At 39.3% G+C, this 27,235-nt stretch overlaps 1 protein-coding gene across 4 annotated transcripts in view; it reads right to left on the bottom strand.

Moving 5' to 3' along the window:
• il1rapl2 (interleukin 1 receptor accessory protein-like 2) overlaps positions 1-27,235 on the bottom strand; it is a 373,161-nt gene that overhangs the window by 50,312 nt on the left and 295,614 nt on the right. For all 4 annotated transcript variants that reach the window (XR_010915419.1, XM_067518983.1, XM_067518984.1 and 1 more), the window contains one exon: positions 9,023-9,097. Coding sequence is in view for 3 of the 4 variants with exons in the window: in XM_067518983.1 (XP_067375084.1) it covers positions 9,023-9,097 (75 nt within the window). In the remaining variant the exon portion in view is untranslated. The remainder of the gene's footprint in view (positions 1-9,022; positions 9,098-27,235) is intronic.

Here is a 27,235-nt window from a genome sequence, read left to right as displayed (position 1 = left end):
TAGGTGAAAAATAACAAAAAGTTGATCTTGAATATTTATTCTTGGAGATCTTGTGGCCTTCTTCAGTGGATGGAGGTCAATGAGCAGAAAAAAGGAACCGGGAACCCAAACACATTTATCACAGTCCTTCTTTAAACAGAGACACAAGGTTAAAACAACTTGTCACCAAATAATTGAGAATTTAGTCACAACTAAACCAAAGGTTTGTGGCTGAATGCTGGTCATTAAAGTAAACAACAGATATATTTTAGTGGACTATGTAGTGGCTTTAATAATTATGTCTTCTAAAAATTATATTCCTACAATAAAACTGTGAACACCATTATATTTTTGTGAGTACTATCAACTCTTAATCTAAAATAAAACAAATTAGTCCAATAAAGGACCTGAATTGTTTTTTTTCTTTTATCACAATTTATTTTTGAGAAGCATGTGAATTATTATTGGTACTTTACTTGTCAGGCTTAGCAGGTAAAACTGTCAGGGTTTGTTTTTTTATATACAGTATCTACAGTAAAACTTTTATTTTTATCTTCTTGTTTTATAATCTGTGTTATTTTAAGGAGGCTGCAGCACTTTTTGGTTTTGTGTGGCTGCCAGCATAAATGAGCCTAATGATTCTGAAAACAGGAATTAGAAGGAAAAATATATTTCAGGCCTTTGTTATTGGTGTAGTTATAATAAAAAACAGCATTCAATGCATGTGTATAAGTATAGATAATGCATTTTATTTTATTTCGATGCCCAATTTGGCCTTAAGAGGAGCAATGTTGCATGTTTAGTCTATGCATCCAATTATACAGATATACAGATACCAAATCCACTCTAGGAGCTGAAGGCACTGCATAGCTAAAATCCACCCTCACCAAGTCATTATTTATTGGTTTCACTCACACACACACACACACACACACACACACACACACACACACACACACAGACACACATTACACATATTAGTCTTGGTTAGGTAGATTTTCAAAGGGGATTTTTACTTAATAAAAATCCAATTCAGGCTCCACAGGATCCTTATCCCACAGAGACAGTGGGAGTTTGAAGAAGAGAGACGAAGAGAGGAAAGACAGCAGGAGAAATAATTAGACAGTGATAGAGACACTGAGATCATACTGTACCAAACAGCAGGGACTTTTTGTTCACAACAGTCACTAGTGAGCTCATTTTTGAAAAAAGAAGTAGAAGAAGAAAAAAAAAATCTAAAACGGTTTAAATTGAAAAGCTTTTAATGTCAGTGTTACAAGTTCACTCTTCAAAACTGTGTTTAATTAATTGCGAAATAACTTCCTAAAAAGCCTGAAAAATGTTCCATTGGAGGAACATTGTTCGTTGACATCTGACCAAACCGATGAAGTGTAAAACAACAAATGACACATGGCAGGAATTAAGAATTAATTTTCAGATGATCCTGGTTACAATAGCGAAGCACCGGAGATGAAAATTTAATGACTGCTGTCCTATTTAAGTGTAAAACAGACCATAACAGCCAGCAGATAATTTTAATACCAAACAGAGTCTGATAAATGAATAAAGCCAATTTTGGAAACGTTTTAGCATCTTTCAGTTTTTTCTTATCTTTCTTTTTTTTTGTTTAACTTGTTTTGCTTTTATGGCCTCCTGCTTCACTATTTTGATTCAGCCTTACTGTTCTCACCAACCTGTTTTTCCAGTAACAGCAGGTTGCTGTTTTCAAAGGAAAAAGCCTCAGATAAACTGCCTGTGAGCAGCAAACAAAGTTAGTGCCCAACATAACTTCATCTTATCTTATCGTATCTTTAGCTGCTACAGAGCCAGTTATAGAGCAGAAAACAAACGAACAAAAATTTAGATTTACGTTTTATCACGTGGACATAAACCTGAATGCTAATGTTACTCCATGTCTGCTGAAGCTGTCTTTGTTGTGTTTCCTGCTCATTACATTGTCATTAAGTAGGAAACTGACATTCTGAGTCTAAGTCCATCTACTTTGTGCCTAATATACATAGACAAAAAGATAATTTCATAGTTATACTTCTGATTAATTAATTGATGTGTACAAAGGCCACAAAGGGAACATTACTGGTTTAACTTCTGCACTTTAATACATATCAAAGTCTCTTTATTCATGTATTTCTTTTTGTATGTTTGTCACACTGGTCTTAAACAAGAAGAATCAAAACTCTAGACGCACCAGCTTTAACCACACGTACACAGGCTTTAGCAGTACTTGACCTGGGGTAACAACACGAAGGCTTCAATTTCCTGGTTAATATCCTCTTGGCCTGTGCAGGGACTTCAACTGGTGACCTTGCAGACTCAGACCCACTTTTCCAAGTTTTTCTTACTGCTGTTATTTTTGCTCTCCGAAACACAATAAAACGGCTGTTTAGGTGGCCTTCTTACCTCCATTAAATACCTTTCTTATTCTCCAACTTTCTTTATATACTTTCGAACCATCAGTGCCTCCTTCTCTGTCAAGGTTGCAAACAAAATCTGATAAGCATATTCATGGCGCCATCAAATGACTAATGAAAGAGGGAAAAAATGAACAAAATCCAGTCTTTGTTGTGTGTGGGCTAACAGCCCATTGGTAGAAATTGGGGGAGGGTTGCGTCAGGAAGGGCATCCGGCGTAAAAACTCCGCCAAATCAACATGCGGACAATGATCCGCTGTGGCGACCCTGACAGGATAAGCCGAAAGGACAAAAATAAAAAAATAAAAAAATTGTGCAAACTACAATAAATGCATACATTATTCTGGTATTGTTGCAGATCATTTTACAGTTTAGGACTATTGTGCTGCATCGTTGTGCTCTGAATTACACAGCTGAGGATGACTAACAGCCACACTCACCAGTATTGGGTTTTTTGGAGTCTGAAATAGAGACTTTTCTCGCATTCGTTTCATCCTGCACCCCTCCTACCTCACGATATCTCCCTGTGACAGTTTGAAAGGGAATAATGACATGACACATCACCATTTTAAAGGTGCATGAATGAAAATACGGAATGAGCTGGAAGAGAAAGACAAAGGGACAGTTAGAGATATCGAGAGCAGCAGAGAGAAGACAGGCAGATGGAAGGGAAGTGAGATAGAGGCAGACACCTTGCAGGGACAGAGGGAGACAGACATACAGAGATAAATACAGTGGGGGGAAAAGAAGACGGAGATAGACGGAGAGAGACAAGAGGGGAAGAAAAAGACCGAAAGCCTGCCTTCTTATCTTTCTCTGCCTTTCACCGCCAACCACACACTGGCACCTGATACTACTGTCGGCAAGTTGATTACTGAAAGTATCTGTGAGCATGTTTCAATGTTTTAATGAATGGATGGTCTAAAGCCAGGCTGAGGTGTATGACTAATTACCTTATAAATTAATAAGCTAGGGTTTATTTTCAATGAAATCAGTAATAATTAGTAACAGTCATTTCACAATCTTAAAAAAAAAAAAGAACAGAGAAAAGAAGAAATGGCTTAAATTTGAGCTGCACATTAAGCCGTTTTAAGTTACGCGTAAAAAAAAAAAAAAAACTGTGCCAAATCAACATGCGGACAGATGATTTGCTGTGGCGACCCTGAACTCACAGGACAAGCCAAAAGGACAAAAAAAAAAAAAAAGGACATGCATGCGTGTCCTAGAATTAGGTGTTTTTAAACGAGACAAATTCCATGAGGGTTTTTATTAATCTAGAGTGTGAGGGCTACTGGTTACTTCTGTCAGCGTTGGACAGCGCAGAAATAAGCTAGAGAATGTGAGATTCAGTGCACAAATGTATTTATCCGGTTAATTGTAGACTCCATTTCTCAACACTTACACCTGAACTCTAAACTCAAAAAACTTGAATTTAGTTGCCCTGGTAAAGCATTAAAAGGTGTCACACTCATATAGGCACAATTATCTGGTACCGACTCAAAGTGAGAGGGAGAGGGAGCAGTGGAAAGATTTGTTTTTGATGGAGGGAAAGAACAGAACAAACATTTGGCAGTTGATCAATTACCTGACTGAAATTTAAGTTAAAATGTAAGTAAAGTTTATCAACTTATCATAAATGTCCAGCTTATCATTTTCATGTTCTCTGCACTCTACAGTCTTTACAGTCCGTCAGTTTTATCATTCTGACTAATGGCAGTTCATTGTTTAAATCATTTAAGCTGTGATTTATTCATGAACTGTACTCTGATTGGTTGGAAGTGTGGCCCTGGGGTTCACCCCCAGTCAAAAAGAACATTACCTATTAATTAATAATCAAAGCATATTTTCTTATGCGAGGCTTGTTCTACTTTATGTTTGTAGCTGGAAAAGTGAATAGAGTAAGACAGTAATTAAAGTGATCTGTAAACTAGAGTCTGATCCTGAATGTAAAGAGGAAGAACCTGCTGTTCGACAGTTGAGCCTTCAACAGGATTTTTCAGAACAGTAGGACTGAGTCTAGCTTTCCTAAGAAAGCTTTAGCACAGACAATGTATATTTCCTGTTCATAGCTGTGAGTTCAGGTAGTCTTTAGTGGTTTTTTTGATCGACTGAACACACATGATCTAGGAAATGGATCGAGAACCACTGGTTTAATTCAATTCAATTCAAATCAACTTTATTTATACAGTGCCAATTCACAACAAAGTCATCTCAAGGCACTTTACAGACTAAAGTCAAGACCACAAAGATGTATAGAGAGAACCCAACAATCCCGCCTGGAGCAAGCCCTAGGCAACAGTGGAGAGGAAAACCTCCCTTTACCGGAAGAAACCTCCAGCAGAACCAGGCTCAGGGGAGGATGACAACGCAGATACAGTAGCAAGGCAGCAAAACTGCATATATACTACCTCTCCAGGAATCTCCAGGAGTGTCCAACCTATTACAATTACAATTACTTCATTTAGCAGCATCCCTTCATATAAAGCAACGTACAGTTTAGTGGCAGACACTGGGGACAACACTGGAGTTGCCCAGGGACAGGTCAACCTGTAACCAGGAGGACTTGGAGTCAAACCACAGAGCTTATGGTTCATGGAAAACTGTTCTTCCAACTAAGCTACAACTGCCCATTTTAACAGCAGCTCCATGCTGGATGCCAATTGTATACAATATGCCACAAATTAGGGATTGTGCCTTTAAATTTAAAGTGATCTGTCAGTGGCCTAATGCTTTCACCAGTAACAAATGTATATGCTAGTCATTGTTAACTATAGTGTTGCATGTACTACTGACACACATTTATCGGAGGGGATGTGCAAGTTACTCCTCAGGCTTTTCTTTTTGTTTGTGATTGCAATGAATAGTCTTAATGCAACCGCAAGGGGAAACAAGCCAGTGTCTTCTTGCCCAAGTCTGGATAAATGCAGAGGGTTGTGTCAGGAAGGGCATCCGATGAAAAACACATGCCAAATTAAAAATGCGAATCATGACAATGACTTCTATACTGGATCGGTCGGAGCCCGGGTTAACAACGACCGCCACCGGCCCTGTTGACCTACAGGGTACCGAAAGTTGGAAATTGGGCTACTGTTGGTTAAAGAAGGAGAGGAGGAAGGCTTGTTCGTAGGCAGAGAGAGAAGAGGAAAGATAAGCGTTTACGACTGAAAGCAGGGACTTTGAATGTTGGTACTATGACAGGGAAGGATAGAGAGTTGATTGACATGATGCAGAGAAGGAAGGTGGATATACTGTGTGTCCAGGAGACCAGGTGGAAAGGTAGAAAGGCTAGAAGCTTAGGAGCAGGGTTTAAGTTGTTTTAACATGGGACAGATAGGAAGAGAAATGGAGTAGGAGTTATCCTGAAAGAGGAGTTGGTGAGGAATGTTCTAGAGGTGAAAAGAGTATCAGACATGTTGAGGAGTCTGAAGCTGGAAATTGAAGGAGTGATGTTCAGTGTTGTTAGTGGTTATGCCCCACAGGTAGGATGTGAGTTAGAAGAGAAGGAGAAATTCTGGACTGAATTAGATGAAGTGATGCAGAGCATCGACATAGGTGAGAGAGGTGATTGGTGCAGATTTCAATGGACATGTTGATAATGGACATGTTAATGGACTCCTGAAAGGGAACAGCCAAAAGGAAAAGTAGTAGAGTATTGTAAAGTAAATTAGTAGTAGAAGTAATGAAAAGTCTTCATAAGCCAAAGCATTAGAAATAGAAAGTTACAAGAAAAGAAAGCAAAGGTCCCATCATTAAAAAGGAAGAATCTAGGAATGAAGAAAAAAATTGTAATAAGAAAAAAGCAGAGGAGAAGAAGAGAGAAGGGGAGGAGGAGAATTAACAACAAAACTGTTGTTGCTGATGTAAAACTCCCTAAGGTTAAAACAAGATGATAATTAAAAATTTACTGCAGGGTCATAGTGTTTGTGTGTGTGTATGAGGGAATGTGTGTTTTTTTGCAGACTTTATTCCTATGGGTATTTTCATTATTTTGTGTGTGTGTGTGTGTGTGTGTGTGTGTGTGTGTGTGTGTTGGTGATGGGGGTATCAGGGTGGTGAATTTGTGGAGCCCATTAAAAGGTGTCCCTGCTGCAATCAGTGCACAGAGGCCTTAGGGCCTATTTGTTACTACATCAATCTGGAGTAAATGGTTAACACACATAGCAGAGAAAAACACACACTTGTACACACATCCAAACACATTTCTGCCTGCTACGCTAACATTGTCAGAGACCGCTGAACAGCAGGACACACACATGCGCGCACGCACCTATGCACGTGAACACACACACACAGACACACACAGCTAGCAATGAAGTCAGTCAACCAGACCCAAAGCAGAACACAACACACTGTCAGTGTGTTTACATGCACGTAAGTAACCAGGTTACAGTCGACTTTCTCTGGAAAGCTGATTTCTTCACTGTGGTAAAGGGGAAAACCTGGTTTCTGAAATCAGGACGGGGGATTAGAGAAACCTGATTGGCCCAGGTAAATTTCTCCCTGACAACCGCAATTGATCTGCCAAGTATACGCAGAAGCAGTCTTCTAATGAGCTTCCTCCAACAGTGCCTGTGCGTAACAAAGGGCTTCAGATGGGACAGTGAAACGCTGAATGAGAGAGAGATCATTAACGGAGTGTTGCTGCATTGTTTTTAAATCAAAATCTGTCCTATATCTGATTAAAAACAGAACTGACTCAAAGTGCCTCGCATTTGTTCAACTCCAACCATATTAAGATCCCTTTCATTTCTTATTTTAGTTGTGTTTCTTCTTGATTTTTAAACAGTGAATCCAAATATTCTTTACTCTTAATCTGAAATCTGAAAGTAAAGTAAAGAGACTACATTTGACTGCCAGTTAGATAAGGCAGCGCTGCAGCAAGGGCAGGATTAGCATAAGGTAAATTAGACTGAGTAGGTATCTGCTCAAAACTTATTGTCAATCGCTGTCTAGAGGTTTTAAATTCACAAAAACACAGCAGGCCTGGAATAAGCAGAGAGCCGGAGGACATCTAACGCTCACTGAGGCACCATCTTTCAACTGTCTGAGACAAGGCACCAATTCCCCGGCAGCTTCAGGGCAGCTGCTCTGTAGCTGAATCTGACCTCTGACCTCCCCCCAGATAGAGGCATTGTCCCCACACGCCATCCTCCCAATCAGTAAAGTCATTCTTTATCCAGCTTCCACAAACAAGGGCCGATGATGAGGTGGATTTCACACAGTGGCCGGACTCTAAACCACAGGTGCCCACTGGTCCCTAAAAACTGTCCCCATGCAAAAGAAATAACAATAAAAGAAGACGAAAAAAGGACAGTATTCATGGACCAGTATCCCAAAGAATTATATATATTTATACTATAATTTTACATTTGATGATTATGAAACTCACGCAGACTTACATCCACTGTCAGTGTGGCCTTTATGTAACTAGATGAAAATTAGGGTTTGAAGGTTGGAATGAGCAGTGGATGCCATCTATCTATGCAATATCTGTAATCGCTTATCCTGTTCAGGGTCACAGGGGGCTACAGTCTATCCCAGCCATTTACCTCAGGACAAACACAAAGAGACATACACAGAAAGACAACCGTTCTTACCCACGGAGAATTTACAGTCACCAGTCAAGCTAACATGAAGGTCTTTAGTCTGTGGGAGGAAACCAGAGAACCTGGATCCAACCCACACAAGCACAGGGAGAACATGCAAACTTGTCAAGAAAGAGTGCAGCTGGCCAAAGGATTCCAAATAAGTAAATGTACCTTCTGGCTGTGAGGTGTCTTTTATGGGCATCCATAGCAATAGCTGCTTGCTTTGTGGTTGTAACATTAAGCACGCTTCTCTCCTCACTTAGTTATTTTACAGGTCTATCTCAACCATGACTTTTGTTGTAGTCTTCTCCTTAAGCATAATCATAAGTTGGCATGTGTGGATGTACTGGTGATCTCGGATGGCTTTGGGTCTAGGCAGTACCCACTGTCTTTCAGAATGCTAATATACATGCTTTATGGACGGATGAAGCAGGATTCTGGCACTATGATAGCTGAGAAACTGTTGTTGGAATAAATGAGCTGAATCCCATTTTTTAGGACAAGTTACATAAAATGAGTCACCTGAAGAAATGTCAGCACGCAGTCATAAGATGGAGAAATTAGAAAGTTGTGGTTTCTGTGATATGGCACAACCCTTGGTTTGACATTAGGGAGAGTAAAGACAACACAAGTCAGTTTGAAGGAATTGTTGTAAGTGCATGACTTCTTAAAAACTGTATCAAGTAAAATCCCAGCTCTAAGAGTCATTTATCTATAAAGGTAACTAGACTGGGGAGGTTTGTCTGACTCAAGGGACTTAGGACAGAGGTCATCACTGTGAACCTAATGGAATTTCTAATATTACTCAATTTGTTTTTATGCTTATGTGAAGAATCTTGAATTGCCATCATGGATAAAAAAAAAAAAAAATACTATACAAATATATAAAAGACTTGGCATAACTCAAATGTCCATAATGTCCCAACAGAAAAACAGGAACCGCTACAGAGCACACACACCAATGATCATGACATTTAAAAAAGGAACACCTCAAGCAATAAATAGAGTAGAAATGTTGGTCCTTACCTGGTGTGATTTCTATAACTGTGTCTTGTCTCTCCAGGGGAAAAAGGACCTTGGGAGGCTGAGTGGTCTGGAGAGCTGAGAAAGAAACAGAGAGAAACATGCAGAGCAAAAGTTAATTATATTAGGTAAGAGACACTTTTATACTTTGGTTCTGGTATCATCATGCTATGGGCTCAGCAGTCCCATACATAGGTAAAGGGGGAAGGAAAAAACTCCATTCTGTTTTTCATTTCACATGCACATTCAAACTGTTAATATCTAAAACTGACTGAAGTTAAAAAAAAGGCATGGTCTCAATTCCTGAAAACTGCTCGTTGCATTTATTCACCTTAGCAAGCACCAGATGTCAAAAAAAAGTCTCTTTTTTGCCAATCAATCCAAAAGAAAACTGAGCCAACATCTCTGAAGAGGCAGAACAAGTGCAGGTAAAGTTAGAGTAAAAACAAAACGGGGGTTCAGGAAGATTGAAAGTGAGAGAAACTACAAATGGTTTCATCACACTGTCTTTTGAGGAAAAGCCAGGAAAGAGTTGACCTTTACTCTACAGATTGATCACTGCCACAGAGCATCACAAAACCAAATATAAAGAGGCTGGAGCCCACCGACTGTCACACCCACGAGATGCTGGCTCAGCAAGTTCAGCTTGTCTCACCTCGAGATTCCTTTCTGTCTCTTTACCAGAGAGACCAGCTTTCTTCACTGACGACCAGAAGAAACTCTCTCAATTACACTGTAATGTACCATTAAGACCACTGCTCTTTGCTGTCAAACTCAGTGTCTAACAATCCTCCGACATGCTCTGCTAGTCCAGGCCACATAGAAATTGTTATGTAATTTGACTTCTGGTCAGAAGCAAGTTTACTGTCATTTTCACTGAATATGTTCAAATATTGAGATGTCAAAAAGAAACAAGTTATGGTAGCTCCTGAAAATGTGAGGAGTATCGATAAAAAACTCTCTTCCCCCATCAACCAGAGAAAGCTTATTCCTTATTAGCCTGGTTACGTAGATGTATGCATGTAAACGCAGTCATTGACCGTAAACACTAACAAACATCTTCATCAGAATCACTTGAATGACTTGAAAGACAGAAAATGTCCCTTTTGGACTGTCAAAGTCAAAATCCAGACCTTAACCCCACAGACAATCCCAAATTCCTCCTGATGTGCAGATCTTGAGGTTAATACTCCCAAAGTGGGTTCAATCTAAACATTTACTAAATTTTTCCACCAGCACTGTGTGTGTGTGTGTGTGTGTGTGTGTGTGTGTGTTATTGAGGGCCTTTGGAAAAGACACAACATATTTCCATTTTTTGTGTGTAATTAGCTTACGCACACTGTGACGCTTACATTTAGATGAAAGTCAGACCATATTTCAGGACCAATTTATGCGGAAAACCCGATCATTCCAAAGGGTCTGCATAGTTTTTTCTGGCAACTGTGTACCCAGCCCCGGGGAGTCCTTGCTAATATGTCACACATGAAAAATGACCACCATAACCAAAGGGAACAATGTGTAACTTTTTTTTTCCTTGTCTGTACAAACTGAATCAGGTATGGGGGCATCATAAAAGGTACTGCATTCCCTCCACATCCAAAAATAGAGGGTTTGATCATATTTTCTGCTAAATATTGGTCTTAGTAACCACGTTATCTGTCCAAGCACAGTTTTCCAAATGCATCACTGCTTCCACACCAAAAACTGCTCATGAATCTGAGTGGCAGTGAACTTTAATGCTCCACTTTGGTCTCCAGAAAATGCTTTTTGTGGTATTTTTTAGATTGACCAAAATATTCTATCAAGACATATTTTCTTTTCGCCTCTAAATTTCCCCGATAAGTCTGCCCAAGACTTTTGTTCTGATAAGACTAATAGTTTCATTTGCATTCTGAAGGTTCTGCTTCACCCTTTATAAGATTAATGACACAACCCTTCACCTAGACTTACTCCTGTCCTCTTCTGTCCTCTGTGTCTTTCATTTCCTTTCCAGTCCTTATGTAATGTGAGCTATTAGTTGTTTCTGTTTCCCTAAGAAAAACTGAAACAACCTGAGTGTTACTAACTTTTAGAATATTAATTTTACGACCGACTGTAGTGACTTTTCATGGTATTAAATCTGTGCAAGTGACTTAAGTGAACCTGACTTATCAAGGGTAGAAGGAGGCACAGCAGGGGTTGTGTCATTGTGATTAAGTACCGGTGCATTTTGCATCTCCTTCATATATCTATGACTTTATAAAGTCACACACACCGAACAAATCCAATTCAAATGTTTGCAATACTTTTTTCTGTTTGGTAAGAGTCTTTACATCACAAAGGAAAATTCTAATAATATTAATCACCTCCACAGTAACAGCAACTTGCATGTCGTACACACTGCTGACCACAAAAAGACAAAACATGTCCAAACCCAGAATGCACCAGGACTATATGACAGTATTTTTGCAAAAGCCAACTCCTTATGAAAGGTTGAACTATTGTGAATGTGACTGTATTAACCTGAATAAAAATCTGAATATGAAAAGGTGTGTGGTGAATTGATGATAATGATGGGGTTGCTGTTTACTTTTTACTTTACACAGCTGCATAGACACACACGAGTATGGATTTGAGATTTGAGAACTTTTCATACTAGTTGTGCTTGTCTTGTAAATTACAGTTCACTTTCGATATGGGAAGTGTTTGTTTGTTTTTTTTGCTTGTACGTATGAGTGGGGAAGGTGCCGCTAGGTTTGAGGCGTTGACTGATTTCAACAAAACAGTTACAGGATGTAATGAGTCACAGTGACTAATGTCAGTAACCAAAAGTCCTTTAAATGTTCAGTGAGGAACAGTTATATTAGGCAAAGCGACAGTTTAATTAGAGTCCAACTCTTTAAATGTACAAACACTGTTTGATATTTGAAAGACAAGTACAGAAATGTTAATTTGCTTTTGTTTGGGAGCTGCTCAGTGCTTTAGGTAATGCTTGAATACATAGCAGATACATTTGCATCATTATGTTTTGTATTCATTGAAATAAACTGGAACCATGACATTAAAATAAAGCTGTAAAAACCAATGTGTTACATAGTTAGAAAACCCAGTTATTTAGTTTTCAGATGCTGGTTTTGTGTTCACAGGCCAGCTGACAGTGTGCACCACCTTTCACTATGAAAGTTAGTGCTTACCGTAATTTGATTTGTTGGTAATTTGTTTGCTTTCTTGGCGAAACTGTCCTAATCATTTTCTTTAATTGCTCATGGGGCTGCAGTGTGTCCAGACCAGCTAAATATTTTGCCAAATAAACACTGTCAAGTTTTCTGGGGTCTCTGCTTCAACGACTGCCCGAACGGGAGACGCCGGAATAACTTGGTTTATTCTGCCTTTGCCTTTGTTCACTGAAGCTTTCTTCAGTAAGAAAAAGGACTCAGCACTGAAACAGGTTGAAAACCTTACAAAAGAAAATGAAAAGAAAATTAAAAGGTAACATTATATTAGAGCCACCACTATAATTGGCCCTTTAATCCCACACTAATGTTACAGATTTAACATAAGTTTAAAAGAAATACAGCGTCATGCACACTCCTCTCCACGTGCACATGGCTAATTAGCACAGCGTGCTGAAGACACGATAAAATACACTTTCTCTTTTACACTACAAGTCATACAAATACTGATAACCCCAAAATGTTGGAACCAAAGTAATTAGTAAACCATATATATATATATATATATATATATATATATATATATATATATATATATATATATATATATATATATATATATATACAATACATATCAGCAGTTTACACAATGAGTTTTTTAACATAAAATCAGCTCACATGCCAGTGACACCCCTGTGGTTAACCACACTGATGAAGCTTTCCCTTCTTGTTCCGGTTGAAACAGAGATTTTTCAACACTTTCACATTAAATTTAACCTACAACTTTGATCTACATCAGCACTGTGCTGCAGTCAGATCACCTATACTGCACTAATGTTTGTTTTTCCGTCTCCCCGGAAACGCCTTCCTCAACCAGTTACCCAATGCCTAAGGCCTTACTGTCTTCATCCTTCATTTGGTTTGGGAAGATCAACGCTTCGCTTTTCTCAGCTGACTTTCTTGTTTCAAGGTTCTTAGCTGTGCTTTCTGACCTCCCACTTTGACCGGACCCACGATTTGAGAGAAAACCCACCACCTTTGAGAATCTTCTAAACCTCTTCCGTGAGCTTGTCAAGCCTCTCTTTTAACTTTTGTGGGATGTGAGTACATCATCCACAGAGGAGTCCTCCTCCTGAACCGGATGGGCACAGCTCTGACATTTGAAACCTTTAACAGCAGATCATTCATGCTCACTTCTTTGGACCACTGGCTACACCAGACAAACTGGAGTTGTCACTTGAGTGCTTGGGTGCTACCAAGTTCCAGCATCTCATGGACCTGCTCTATATAGGCAGCATACCATTGTGGCTTTCTCTTAATCTGTCTTTCATTTCTCAGAAAAGTGGCCTCTACTCCAATCCTATTGCTGGGAAGAGAAGTTTGGGTCCTCTCTCCAAGGATATCTTGCATCCCAGTAAGCAGACTTACAGTGAGTATCTTTTCCATTCTGTATGATCTCAAGCTCTCTCTCCTCTGCTGGTCATCTCCTTCTCTACCTGGTTATCACAGTGACAGCCACCACATTTTGGCTCACATGCTGCACCGATGCTGTCCCATTTCCACCGTTCCAGGAACTCCCGTTTGCTGGCAGCTGTATACCTGGTCTCTACTACGGTGTTGTGGTGCATCTCCGGGGTCTTTATCTTGATTGAGCTCTCAAGGTCCTTGGTGACCTCTTCATACCTCACTGCAGCTGTCCTCATAGAACGAGCAAAGTGTGTTTTAGACTTGTACGCTCTCACATGTACCTGTTCAAGCAAATCAGGATGTGCGCCACCCACAGTCTTGCCAAGAGGACTTTCCCATAGGACGAGGTCTCCAACAGCTTTCACTCTTTGAGGAGCAAGCCTTCCTTCTCGATGACTGATGGGAAGATCGATCTCTTCTGGTCTCCTTAACTCCTCCAGTTCAACCTCTGGGAAGAATCTCTTTAGCTGTTCAGGTCTGACTACATATAGTACTTTAGCTATCTCTTTTAGACCATAGCAAACAAGCTCGTGAGCTCTGAGAGTACCCGTGGGAGCCTTGACTCTGACTTTGAGAAGATATCTTCTTGTGCGTACTCTAGTTGTCATTCCACCAACTCCATGCATAACCAGAGTTACTCTCTCACTTCTCAGGTTCAGTCGGCCGGCGGCTTTATGAGTGATGTAGTTGGTGTCTGATGCGAGGTCTATCAGGGTTCCAATTTTCTCCCCTTCATTGGCAGTGACCTCCATTAGCATCATAATTACGGGAAGCTCAGAAATTCCGTTCTGCTCCAGGAGCCCTAACTGGTTACTACTACTGCTTTTTGCCACTGTAGTACTATTGGTGAAGGCTTCCTTGCACCTTTCTGCCTGCGCTGGAGACAGTTCAATTAAGATCTTAACCTGCTCATCAGTTAAGTCATTTCGCTGTCTACCACCTGTCTGTAGTCTCTCACCATTGCCTTTCTTGCATTCTCCTCTTGGACGGAGAAAGAAAAGATGGTTCAGGCATCCTGCCTTCTTGCAGTTTTTATTCTTGCACAGGTAGTTGACTTTACAGTCATCTCTACCTCTGGGACATCCAAGGCACTCCCGGCATGCACCTAGTCGCTTAACAGCAGATTCCTTCTTAGAAAGTTGTAGCCCTCTGAATTTCTTGCAGAAGAAAATCCTGTCTTTGTGCTTCTTATCTCCGCATATAATGCACATGTGTCCCCTGTTGTCTTCCTTTGTGGCTCTGGTGGAAGCATATTTTTTGTTCCATTTCTTTTCTCGTCTGTCTGCTATATCTGGTTTTTATATCACTCTGTCTGATAATCTGAGCTGCTCAAGTCTCTCAAATATGTTCTCCTGTTCTTTCACGAATTTCAGAAGCGCATCAAAATGGTTGTCAGATGTGACACAATCGCTGGGGTCGATCATGAGCACAAGCCTGTCTTTCTTAACAAATTATGGTACACTAATGTTTCCAAGATCTGTGAGATCTGTCAGAGCCTTCTCCACAGTCTGGATTAGATCGATTACCTTACTGGGTCGATTTCCCTTTACAGGAGGAAACTTCTTCAGTTCTTCTACTATTTCCATAGCAATTATGGGCTTATTTCCATACCTGTTTTCCAGTACGCTGAACATATCTTCAGCTGTACTATAGTGTGACAGTCTCAATTCTTTGATGATCTCTTCATCCACACTGTCAAGGAGTTGAATCTTTTTTACCTCTACTGATCCCGCTGGTTCTCCTTGCCTCTGCAAACTTTCCCAGTCTTTCTTCCAGCGGTAAAAGTCTCTTTTATCGCCACTGAATGTAGGGAGTTTTGTAGGTTTGAGCTTCATAACTGGTGTGATGTGCACAGCTGGCTCTACTTTGTTAGCTGTGTGCTCCGTAACCTTTGCATCTTCTGCAGTTCTTGGTGCACTTGTAAATTCCCTTTTTCTTGCTTCTAGCTTGTTTTTAGCTGCCTTTAACTCCATAAGTTGTTTCTGGAAGCCAATTTCCACTGTGTGGGGAATCCATGGTTCCCAGTTTAAAAGGGTTTTCACAGAGTCCTTAATCAGCTTCTCCAGAAGTCTTATATGCATCCCACAGGCTTCCCAGTTAACATTGTGTACTACAGTAGAGGAAGCATATTCACAGGCTCTTTTCGCTTCCTCAAAAGCAGCCATCATTTCTGCTAGCCCATAGTTTGCCCAGAGGTGGGCTTGAACAGACTTTTTCACCTCATCAAATCTTTATTCACATTCGAGGGTGAGCATCTCAAACCCAAACTCAAAACAACGTTGATCATCTAGCTGTAGTTCAGTACTGACATCAGCATTCGACTCCATGTCTACCAGCAAACCAGTTCTGTACTCATCATTGGCTTCAGTGAACCTCCTTGTCACATCAGAAAGCTTTGCAAACTCCTCTGCTCTGACTTGGTCATATCTCTTGGCCTCCAGATGAGATAGTTGGCTTCTCTTGTAAAGCAGCTCTTTGCTGTAGTCCGTTCTCTTTTAAGTTGGTCCAATGTTCTCCCAGGAGTTTCCTCTGCCATGTTCTAAGGTTTAATTATTTGATGTTTTAAATGTCTGTTTAGTCTCTCTGCATTGATAGTATTTCACTTCTTGGAGCTCTTGAAGTTTTAAATCTTCACCTCCTGCTGCCATGCACGTGGTTTTCAACTGTCAAGTTTTCTGGGGTCATAAAATCAGCTCACGTACCAGTGACACCCCTGTGGTTAACCACACTGATGAAGCTTTCCCTTCTTATTCTGGTTGAAACAAAGGTTTTTCAACACTTTCAGGTTAAATTTAACCTACAACTTTGGTCTACATCAGCACTGTGCTGCAGTCGGATCAACTATACTTCACTTATGTTTGTTTTTCCGTCTCCAAGCCTTTCAACCAACGTTGCTTAGCAACCACTCCTCTTCTTCTTTGCTACTAGTATTGATGTATTTCCCCCTTTGTTTTTTCTAATGTTTTTGACATTTGTTTCCTATTTTAAGTTAAAGTTACATCCTTCCAAATTCAACCTCATAAACACTTAGTTGTTTGGACAAATAAATAATGATTGTATCAGCCTTATGTGCAATAATATCACATAATATTCCCCTACTAAGGTGTTACACTAATACTAGCCATGATTATTGTTTCCAAACATTGTGAATTCATAAAGAGGTTCCTGGACAACTTTGAGTTTTGGAAATGGGAGCAAAATATAAAAAGCATACATCGTATTCACCTTTTACATTTCACTGAACTGTAGCAATTGACCATATCAAATTCTTTATTAAGCTCTGCAAAAAGCCTCACACTGTGTTGTTAATGTAATTTGTTAAAACTTGGGCCTAATGGGAGCTGCCACTGAATCAATCACTAACAGCAGTCAAATTGTCGAAATCACCATCTGCACTTATTGTTACGCAAAACACTTTACAACGTTGCTTCTGATCACACATTCACATTCGCTCTTGCCTCAACCACTAGGACAAACTTTGTTTTAAGTTTCTTGCCCAAAGACACTTCAACATATGGACAGGAGGAGCTGGAGCCACTAACCCCACACCTGGTGGATCACTGCTCCAGCTCCTGAGCCACCGCCACACTATGGTTGGGTTAAATCGAGCCAAGAGTATTTCCGGAACATTAAAAGACCTTCTTCCCGCGGTTACAATAATAAAAACTAGATAAAAAAACTGACCTTTCCAAACCATTTATCAAACTTAACATTCTCCTAATGAGTTTCCCTCTATATAACAAAAGTTTCCTTTGCTCTCGCCATTATTATTACTGCAAGAGGTTGCCATACTATAATACTTTGGAGTTCGTTCTAATAACCTGTTAACACGAATGGTGTATATGACTCTTTTTTTAACAGCAGGGAAGTCGCATTCTAAACTCTAGTACTGTGTACAAACCAGTAAATTAATGACCTCATATTTCGGTTGTCTTGGTGAAAGACTGCTTCATATGCACTTTGTATTTCAAATAAGATTTGACCTTTTGTAGTTAAACAGTGTGGTGTAGTCCAGCACATTAGATTAGACAGAGCAATAATCACTAGACAGATCTAAGTGTGATTAGTCGTAGATTGTTTTAGTGCTTATCTCCGTCTGCAACCATTACAGGGGCGGACAAAAATCTAGCGTTTTCTTGATCCTAAAGATTTCTTAGTATGCCTGCATGGATGTCAACAGTTATTAACGTATGTGAGCGCTACAAAGTTCAGATCACGTAAATGTCATTTGAGTATCTTCTCTGGGATTTAAGCCCATTTTGACGCTATCAGAATGTTCCTGATCTGATCATTTCAGCTCAGAAGGTGCTGCAAATAGATTAAAACATTGTCTTATTGTCTTCTTTATCTCCACAGTTTGTGTGTCAAATCAAATATGACCGTTCTTCCCTTTTCCATTTTCAAATGTCAACAGTGCAGTAACATTCACAACAGGGGGAACTTTTCCATTATGAATGAACACAAGACAACATTTGTTAACTTTTAAAACAATATTCACAATTATATGTCCATTTACTCAGCATGATGATAATTATGCCTGAGATGTGGCCTATAATATTTTGTACTGCAAATGGAATGACCTCAGCATTTTAAGGATCTCTTCATTTTGACCTTTTGCTGCTTTCTGTCCAGTGAAACTACAGAAGCCTTTCTGTCTCATCTGACCTTTGCCACATTGGACTTTTTGTTTAATCATGGGGGATACTTAGCTAATTTCATCTGAGAGACATTGTATAACATGTTCATGCTCATAAGGGCTGTCATAGAGAGCTGTGCAGTCAGGCGAGGAAGATTTGAACTCATGGCTCTCATGAGTAAGCATGAGAATGAAAAAGTCTAGTAATTTCGATTTTACTTCTGAACACACAAACTTTACATTCATTGTTACTGACAAAGAACTTGTGTGTGCATTAGCAATAGAAAACAGGGACTGTTAAAGCGACACTATAGAACTGTTGAAAGAAGTCTTTCTCTCATAGACACAAATTGTTGCATTTTAATATTTTATAATAAGTAGTATAGGACATACATTATGTTTCTTCACATTTGTGGTTCCATTCCATTTGTTTCATACAGGTCAGGTTAAATGTTAACATTTAAAATGTTATATCATGAATTAAAAATAGAGTGCTAGCAAATGTAATAAATAAAATGTGGGCATACAGCACAATAGAGGATGCTGTTCAGCAAAGGTTATCTTGCTTTGAAGTCTCCCGTCACTCAGAAATAAGTTGTCCACCCCTGTGCTTGGCTCATGGACAATCAACAGAGAGAAGTCAGGGGCCTCAAAGAGACAGGAGCTAAAATGAACTATTTCATACAGATTTGTAGAAGAGATGCTGCTTGAAGATGCAATACACAAAAAACAAGCAGTTTTTCAAAACTAAAACTATTAAAAGAATTACGTAGAGCCTCAGAATATTGGTCAAATTTAGTTGTTTTTGTCAGTTAGAATGTAAAAGTTTGGTTTAGCTGTCTCTGCTGGCCCCCACCAAATAGTCAGTCGCACGGCTTTAACGGTGGTTACAATTTTGTTTGGAGACAGAGTGGAGCAGAAAAAAAAAGAGTGGAGCTACAAGGGCACGGAGGCATCGTCAGGAAAGTGACTTGGGAATCAAACAGTAATCACACGGTATGCATGCACAGAGAGGCCACACAGGTTCAACACAGACTTGGCAGAAGTGACCTGGAATAAGATTCAATGAACGAGAGTCTCAACAAGGCAATGCTATGACAAACGATTTAACCTTTCCACATATGGAGTGTGTGCTACAAACAAAGCATTTTTGATGATTACCTTGGTCCAAATCATTTTGTAAGAGATAAAACTTGTCAGGAAAATAGTTTTGAGGTATTGAAACAAGGTGCCCATTGTGTAAAGTCGCTCTGTGACAGTGATCGAGTGTGTGTGCATTATAAGGATTATTACTAGTAAAAATATATGTATATCGTATGGATTTGGAAGGAGATTTTTAAGCTCGTGGTTAATGATGGTGATTATATGTGTGGAAAACATGCAAATTATTAGATAATTACTTATAATAAAATGATTCGTTAACCTTTTAAAGCGCCAGAATAGTTCGACAGATATTCACTTTTTTGTCACAAGCATTGATAAACTGGAGCAAATAATATAATCAGTCACATATCAAAGGCAGGGAACTCTCCAGATAATTGATCTCTGTTCCATATCATTAAAACAGTAAGCCAACGTATTGACCTCATGACTAATTAAGTTAAATGCAGTTGCTTGATAATTGAAAGAACACACTTTAGGATAGATAATAGTGTTTGTGAGAGAAGACACTGTTTGCCCTGAATTTTTTCACATCCCCGATTAGGGACCTCCATACCATGAGAACTACAGGCCTGATTTTGGGAACTGATTGTGGGAACACAATGATGAAATGTTTTGAAAAATCCCTGAATGAACACTTGAATGAATTGTTCCTATTACTGCTCCGCCCTGATGAAACCTGACCATCTTTTAAGGGGGAATTTGTGAAACATGCCTGTTCACGATGACCAAATGCATCCTTTGAACTCTGCTTTCACACCTCAGCAGTCTTTAGACCAGTGCTTCCTCAGGAGGCTGTCAGACATAAAAGATGAGTAGTCAAAAGTACTCGCTAATTAGATTCCTGACTACTGTGTATTCACCTGAATTTATGTACCTGTAAGACGTGTTTGTTCTTTGTTTGAGCAGAATGGCTAAAAGAATGAACACAAACCTTTAAGCTTTGTCAATCTGACCCACTGGAGTATAAAACTGCTCTGCTGTGATTCCCTTCTGCAAAATAAACTTCACCATAAATATCATTTCTAAGCTTTGCCTCTTAACTTTCCTTGTTTTGGCCACAACAGTGTTTAGCACAGGGAATTTAATGGAAAGGTAAATGAGTTGGTGGTGAGAAAACATAACATTAAGGGGAGGCCTTAGCTCAGTTGGTAAGGCAGTTGTCCACGGACCACGGGGTCGATTCCCAGTCCTTCCCGGCTACGTATTGAAGCAACCCTAAGTTGCTCCTGGTGGGTCAGGTGAGCATCAGATTAATGGCAGCTGTTGGTGTGTGTGTGTGTGAGTGTGTGTGAATGTAAAGCGCTATATGAGCGGCTGTTTGCCAGGTAGTTCATTCAGAAACGGAACATGTACCAAAAGTCAGATGATATAATTCTATATTAGTGTAAAGAGACTATTAGTGGATATACACTTTATTTAGCATTAGCCAAACAGCACTATTTTGTAAGGCAACTATAGTTATCATGTTGTTACAATAAACAAAATGACCCCGTAATATTTCTCTTTAAAATATAATGTTGTTCAAATATAAAGTAGCACACGATCGTGATAATCCATCCATCCATTCATACTTCTTATTCTGTTCAGGGTTGCAGGGGGCTGAGCCTGTCCAAGCTGTCACTGGGTGGGAGGAAGGGTACAGTTCACCAGTCTATCTGAGGTCCAACAAAGTGAGACATACACAGACAGACAACCATTCACGCTCACATTTACACCTTTGGGCAATATAGAGTCACCAATTAACCCAACGTGCAGACTAGCTGTGGGGTAGCAGCACTAACCCCTCCACCACCTTGCTGTTCCACTAGTGATGATTGAGGCCTAAAAAAACTGCTTTGTGTAAATAGCAAGTTGTTTTCATAGTAACCTCCATCCCAGCCTCACTTCCCTTTAAAGACAACAGTGAAGAATGTGAGCATTTTATGCTGTTCAGTTTGCATTATAAATACTATACTCTGTATATCAAATTGATTTGACCTTTTGTAGAATTCTGAAATGTCTGGCTGACCAGGGAAATGGGAAACATTTATGTTTAGCCCTGATAGATTCTGACTTGTATGTCATGCCCTACTCACAATAACACTTGTTTATTCCTGCCAGAACTTTTTTGGGTGAAAATCATATACTCTGATGGTGGAATCCAGAGTGAAAATTAAGCAACAAACAGAAGCTTTTCCCCATTTTATGGAACAGTTTCCTATTATTGAATGGTGAAAGAAGCTGTGAAGTTAAACGGGTAAATAAAAGAATGCGACTATCAACTAGTCAACAAATCATTCGGTCGCTGTTTTTACAGTCCTTTCATTTTGTATTTTTACTCTGCTACCCTCATACTCTCTATTTTTTCATTACATTATCTATCATTTTTCTTCTATAGCTGCCTTTTGTACAACATTCATGTACAACAACATGTTTTCATGTGCTTTTATGAAAAAAAGAGCAGAAAGCAACTGAGCAGAGCGGAGGCGATATTACATTTAAGATCTTACAAATAACCTTCCACCCATCATCTCCAACGACTGTGAAACCACTGCTACGATATTTTCACTCTTTGTGTGGTTGAGTGTAAAAATCTGTTTTTGTAGAGCTGTGCCTGTGCATCTTATTCTTTATAGGTGCAAGTTTTGTATGTGTGCATTTATGAATCATTCATGTCCTCTAAACGGATGAGTGTGAATACAATCACATTCAGACATTCAGTGTGTGTGTATGTTTATGTACATATGCATTACAAATATTACTGCATATATGTTTTTATGTCTTCATTTGTGTCCCTGTGTGTGTGTTTGTACATGTATGTCACATATGTATGTTTCTTCACTGTGATGGTTTATGTTGCGAGTAACTCAGATAAAGTCAGATGTTTTCCTTTAAGAATAGATGTGTGTAATGCTTCTCAGAGTTTGTGTAAGTAATTGTCCCATGTTTGCATAATGAAACTCATATAGTGCCTATAAAACGTATCAACTCCCCTTGGAAGTTTTTACTTTTATTTTTTTTAAAAATAGGCTTTTTTGAAAATATGTCAAAGTGAACACTTTCATTTCTCATAAACCCGTATTTTATTTCACAATAGAACATAAACATTTTATCAGATGTTGAAGCTGATACCTTTTACCATTATATGGCAAATATTAGCTCATTTTGAATTTGATGGCAGCAACAAGTCTCAAAAAAGTAGGAACAGGGGCAATTGCTGCAAATTAAAAGACAAATGATGGAGCATTTGACAACTAATGAGCTTAAATGGAAACATGTCAGTAACATGACTGTGTATAAAAGGAGCATTTCAGAGAGGCAGAGCCTCTCAAATGGAAAGATGGCGGAGGTTCACCAATCTGTGACAAACTGTGTCTACAAATTGTCGAACAATTAAAAAAACAATTTCCAAACTGCAAAATCTTTCAAGATCCCACCAACTACAGTATATAATATCGTCAAAAGATTCAGAGACTCAGGAGGAATCTCTGTGCGCAAGGGACAAGGCCGTAGGTCAAAACTGGATGTGTGTCATCTTTGGGCCCAGAGGTGGCACTGCGATAAAACAGGCATCATTCTCTACTGGACATCACTGCATGGGTTCAGGAACTCTTCCAGAAACCCCAGTCTGTGAACACAGTTAGAGCTGTATCATGCAAAGAAGAAGCCATACTATATGTGAACACCATCCAGAAAAGCCACTTTGTTGTCTGGGCCAAAGCTCATTTAAAATAGTCGGAGGCAAAATAGAAAATGGTTCTGTTGTCACATGAATCATCATTGTTTGTAGAAAGCATAGATGCTGAGTCCTTTGGAGTAAAGAGGAGAGGACCATCCAGCTTGTTGTCAGTGGACAGTTGAAAAGCCTGCATCTCTGATGTATGGGGCTGCATTAGTGCCTATGGTGTGAGCAGCTCACACATCTGGAAAGACACCATCAATGCTGAAAAGTACATAGAGCAACATATGCTCCATCCAGACAACGTCTCTTTCAGGGAAGGCCTGGCATATGTCAGCAAGATAATGCTAAACCACATACTGCATCCATCACAACAGCATGGCTCTGCCTGCCTGCAGTCCAGACCAAAATAGAAAACATTTGGCGAATCATAAAACAAAATATCAGGCATAGAGCAGCTAGAATCCTGCATCAGACAAAAATGTGACAACATTCCTCTGCTAAAACTCCAGCAACTGGTTTCCTAGCCTCCCAGATGTTTACAGACAGTTGTTAAAAGAAGAGGGGATGCTACACAATGTAAACATCACCCTGTTTTAACTTTTCCAACTGAGATGTGTTGCCTGAAAATTTTTCATAAAACGAAAAATCCGGCAACAAAGGCCCAGGACTGTTGAGCAGCTAGAATCTTGGCTGCTGAGGGGAAGCTACCCAATGATAAACATCACGCTGTTCCAACTTTTTTGAGATGTGTTGCTGATCAAATTCTAAATGAGCTAATATTTTCCATGAAATGTTCAAATGTCTCAGTTTCAACATCTGATATGTTGTTTATGTTGTGCTGTGAATAAAATAGGGGTTGGTGAGATTTGCAAATCATTGCATTTTTCTATTACACACATCATCCTAACTTTTTTGGAATTGGGTTTGCACACACAGCATACTATTGCTGGGCTCTTCACCAGTAGAGGCATCTAATTAAATTTCAACCACAGTCGGTCGGAAGATGTGGATTTCTTTAGTCTCGTGAGATCAAAACTGAGCTTTCTGACCATCAGACTATTTGCTATGACTGGTGAAGAAGATGGATGGTGTTTTCCTTTAAGTGCTTTTTAAATGCTATTACAAAGCAGACTTGACACAGGCATTCTGGGACGTAATTTTACCATCTACTTAGAAAAACATGTAGTGTGACAAACAGACAGCTGAATCATTCAAGTGATAACTCTGGCTTTATGGTAATGACATTGTGATGATCCAGTGCTGTGTGAAAAAATGCATAGGAGAGAGCCAGAGCCTAAGGGTGAAACACACTGTGTAAAGCAATTGTGTGTGAGATCAATGGGCTTTAATGTGACCCTGATGCAAGTGCTGAGGTGGGGGAAACATTAAACCAAAGTACACCTGTCTCTTTTCATACACTTTGCATTGTAGATCATTATCATAGATACCATCTGCTCCAGAGCAGTGCCACACTGGAGGGACACCTTGATGGTGGAAACAAGCACTCTCCCTTAACTCTCCACATAGTGCTAAATGATTAAAGACATACATTAAAAATGAAGGGCTCTGTGGGGAGGGGAGAAAGTTGCAGAGGACGAAGAACAACACTTGATGAGTTTGGATGTGACAGGCACCAGGTGAATAAATGAAGCTGGCCAAAGCAGAGTATTTACCAAAGATTTAATGTACTGTATATTACTGTCTTCAAAGCAAAAGATGACCCACTAACAAAGTTTTGCCTGTTCGAGATCTTTCTCTTTGGTGTAAGTTGGAAGATTATTGAATCATTTCAGTAGTAGACCCAAACCCGTTTATTTTGATTATTAAACTAAAATATAAGAAATAATAAAGCTGTTTGGAGCAACCACAAATATCAGAATCATCTCATTGAAAGTCTTCAAATAGCCATTAACATGAATATATCAGGTGTAACACTGTCATAGAAAAACGACTCAACAGAATCATGAAGCAGATCCTTTGATTTAAAATCTAAATAAATCAGAAACACACTTAATGCAGAAAGTACTGGTGAGTCACAGGAGATGGTAATATGCTCTTTATAGGGTCACAATGAGAATTTCATTTGGCTGTGGCCCCAGAGATATTTCCCCATGTCACGAGGTAAAATACCCCAAAAGGCACAAAAACTGTGAGAGCTGGGAAATAAAAATGAAGTCAATGAAACATCCAAAAAAAGAAAAGACAATGAGTCTGGATCAGTCGTTAAGAAGCAGGCACTGCTGCCACCGTCTTGCAGCTACCACAGCTGCGTGTGTGTGTGTGTGTGTGTGTGTGTGTGTGTCTATATAGTTAGTGATAATTAGTTGATTTAAATCAGTTAAGGGACTCTTACCTAACTGCTGCTGGTCCCACCGACAGCATGGATGGGAACACACACTACTTCCAGTGTCAAGGCTGGGGGCAGCTCAACCACCCGTGGAGATTTAGCTAATTATCTTTCTGCTATCTGTAGGCTACAGAGCTCCCCATCTCTTTTACAAAGGCTCACACCGAGCAGGTGGGATAACTGTCAAGACACCGAAGTGCCGAGAAATGCATCAGCTTTTAAATACTCCTTAGTTTAAATGACTACAATCTAACAATCTAAGACTCATAAGCCCCTATCACCCATGTACTGGAATTCTAACAGTCTCCTGACTTTTTTATGAGTGAATGCAAATGTCTGAATGAGACCAACAGGACTTTACGCTTGAAGCCACCTAGTAAAATGTCCATATTATGTGTGTGAGCACGCCGCTCTGTCCCAATGTTCGGGAGGATGCAAAGCGATTCAATGAGCACGTGTTCTACCGCTCGACTGTGTGGAAGTCGAGTGATAGAACGAGTCGAGTAAAAAGCTGCAAAATGCCAAACTACCTACTTCATGGTTGAAGTACATTTAACCAAGCACCAAGAGCTGCATTACCTGTGGAAAAAATATAAAATGAGGCTGGTCATAAGAGTTCTTACTTTTCTTACTAAACATATTTGTGATTGCACTATTTGCATCGAAATTTTTTGTAAAACTAAGTGGATCAGCACATGCAGTATGTATAAAGCAAGATATAGGTTTAGTGTATTGGATATATGAATTTTAACGTGACTCATTGTAGTACTTAGTTTGCTTTCTTTGAGATTCGGATGCCGTTTACAATGATGGCCAGAGAAAAAATTAGTTACATGTGTTCATACAACTTTAGTCATTATCGCTACTGAAATGAGATTCATGAAATACTTCACTTCAAGTGTACAATCACTCCAGACAGTGGCAACACAAAATGAACACACATCTTGAATATTGAGTAATATGTAAAGTGTAGTCTTTAAAACAGATTTAATTAAAGATGTGATTACTGTTTTATTGGTTGCATGCTGAGTAAACTGAGTAGTGGATCAGTGGAGCTGTGGGCAAGAAAACAGAAAAAAAAACATTTTGCATTTCTCAGCATTGAGAAAAAAAATTAAACAGAAGGGTGAAGAGGAGAAAATATGACAAATAAAAGTTTACAAAAGTGTATGGATCAATTCTGATGTGGGGTGTTAGTTGGATATACTGTATATTGAATAGATGACCATGTTAGGCTCGATTCAGACAGGATGTGTTTCAGCAGCCAGCAGTGGCTTTTTTTGTAATTGTTTACAACAAGAGCCAAGTGTTTGCACAGTGATGAAAGGCCTGTGTTTCTTTGCTCTGCGCACTTCAAGGTTTCCATTTCCATTCCCATTTCCATTTAGTCATTTAGCAGATGCTTTTATCCAAAGCGACTTACAAGTGAGGTTTCTTGCAGGGGGTGAAGTTAAAAAACAAAATTGTAATCGTTTTTTCATTGCTCAGTCAGATTAATTTTTGCGTTTTGTACTGATGCTTTAAACTGATTGGGTTCTTAGAAAAGTTACCTTGTGTATATCCTGAAATTTATGAAATTAATGAACAGTCAAGTTTTATGATTTCATGCAATATAACTCTTCACTATTACCACATATGCATCAGCAGTACTTTTAATCTTTGCCCCAACTGCCTTACTTCAACTTACTTCCATATGTAAATGGTAAATGCAGCTGCTCTGAGACAGGTGAGGTTATGTCCTCTATGTGTTTCAATTAATAAATACTGAACATAAAATAGCAGTGTGTAT

The sequence above is a fragment of the Channa argus genome, chromosome 10 (assembly GCF_033026475.1).
Source record: "Channa argus isolate prfri chromosome 10, Channa argus male v1.0, whole genome shotgun sequence".
NCBI lineage: Eukaryota > Metazoa > Chordata > Actinopteri > Anabantiformes > Channidae > Channa > Channa argus.
The sequence above is the reverse complement of the archived record's forward strand: the minus strand, read 5'-3'. Positions and strand labels throughout refer to the sequence as shown.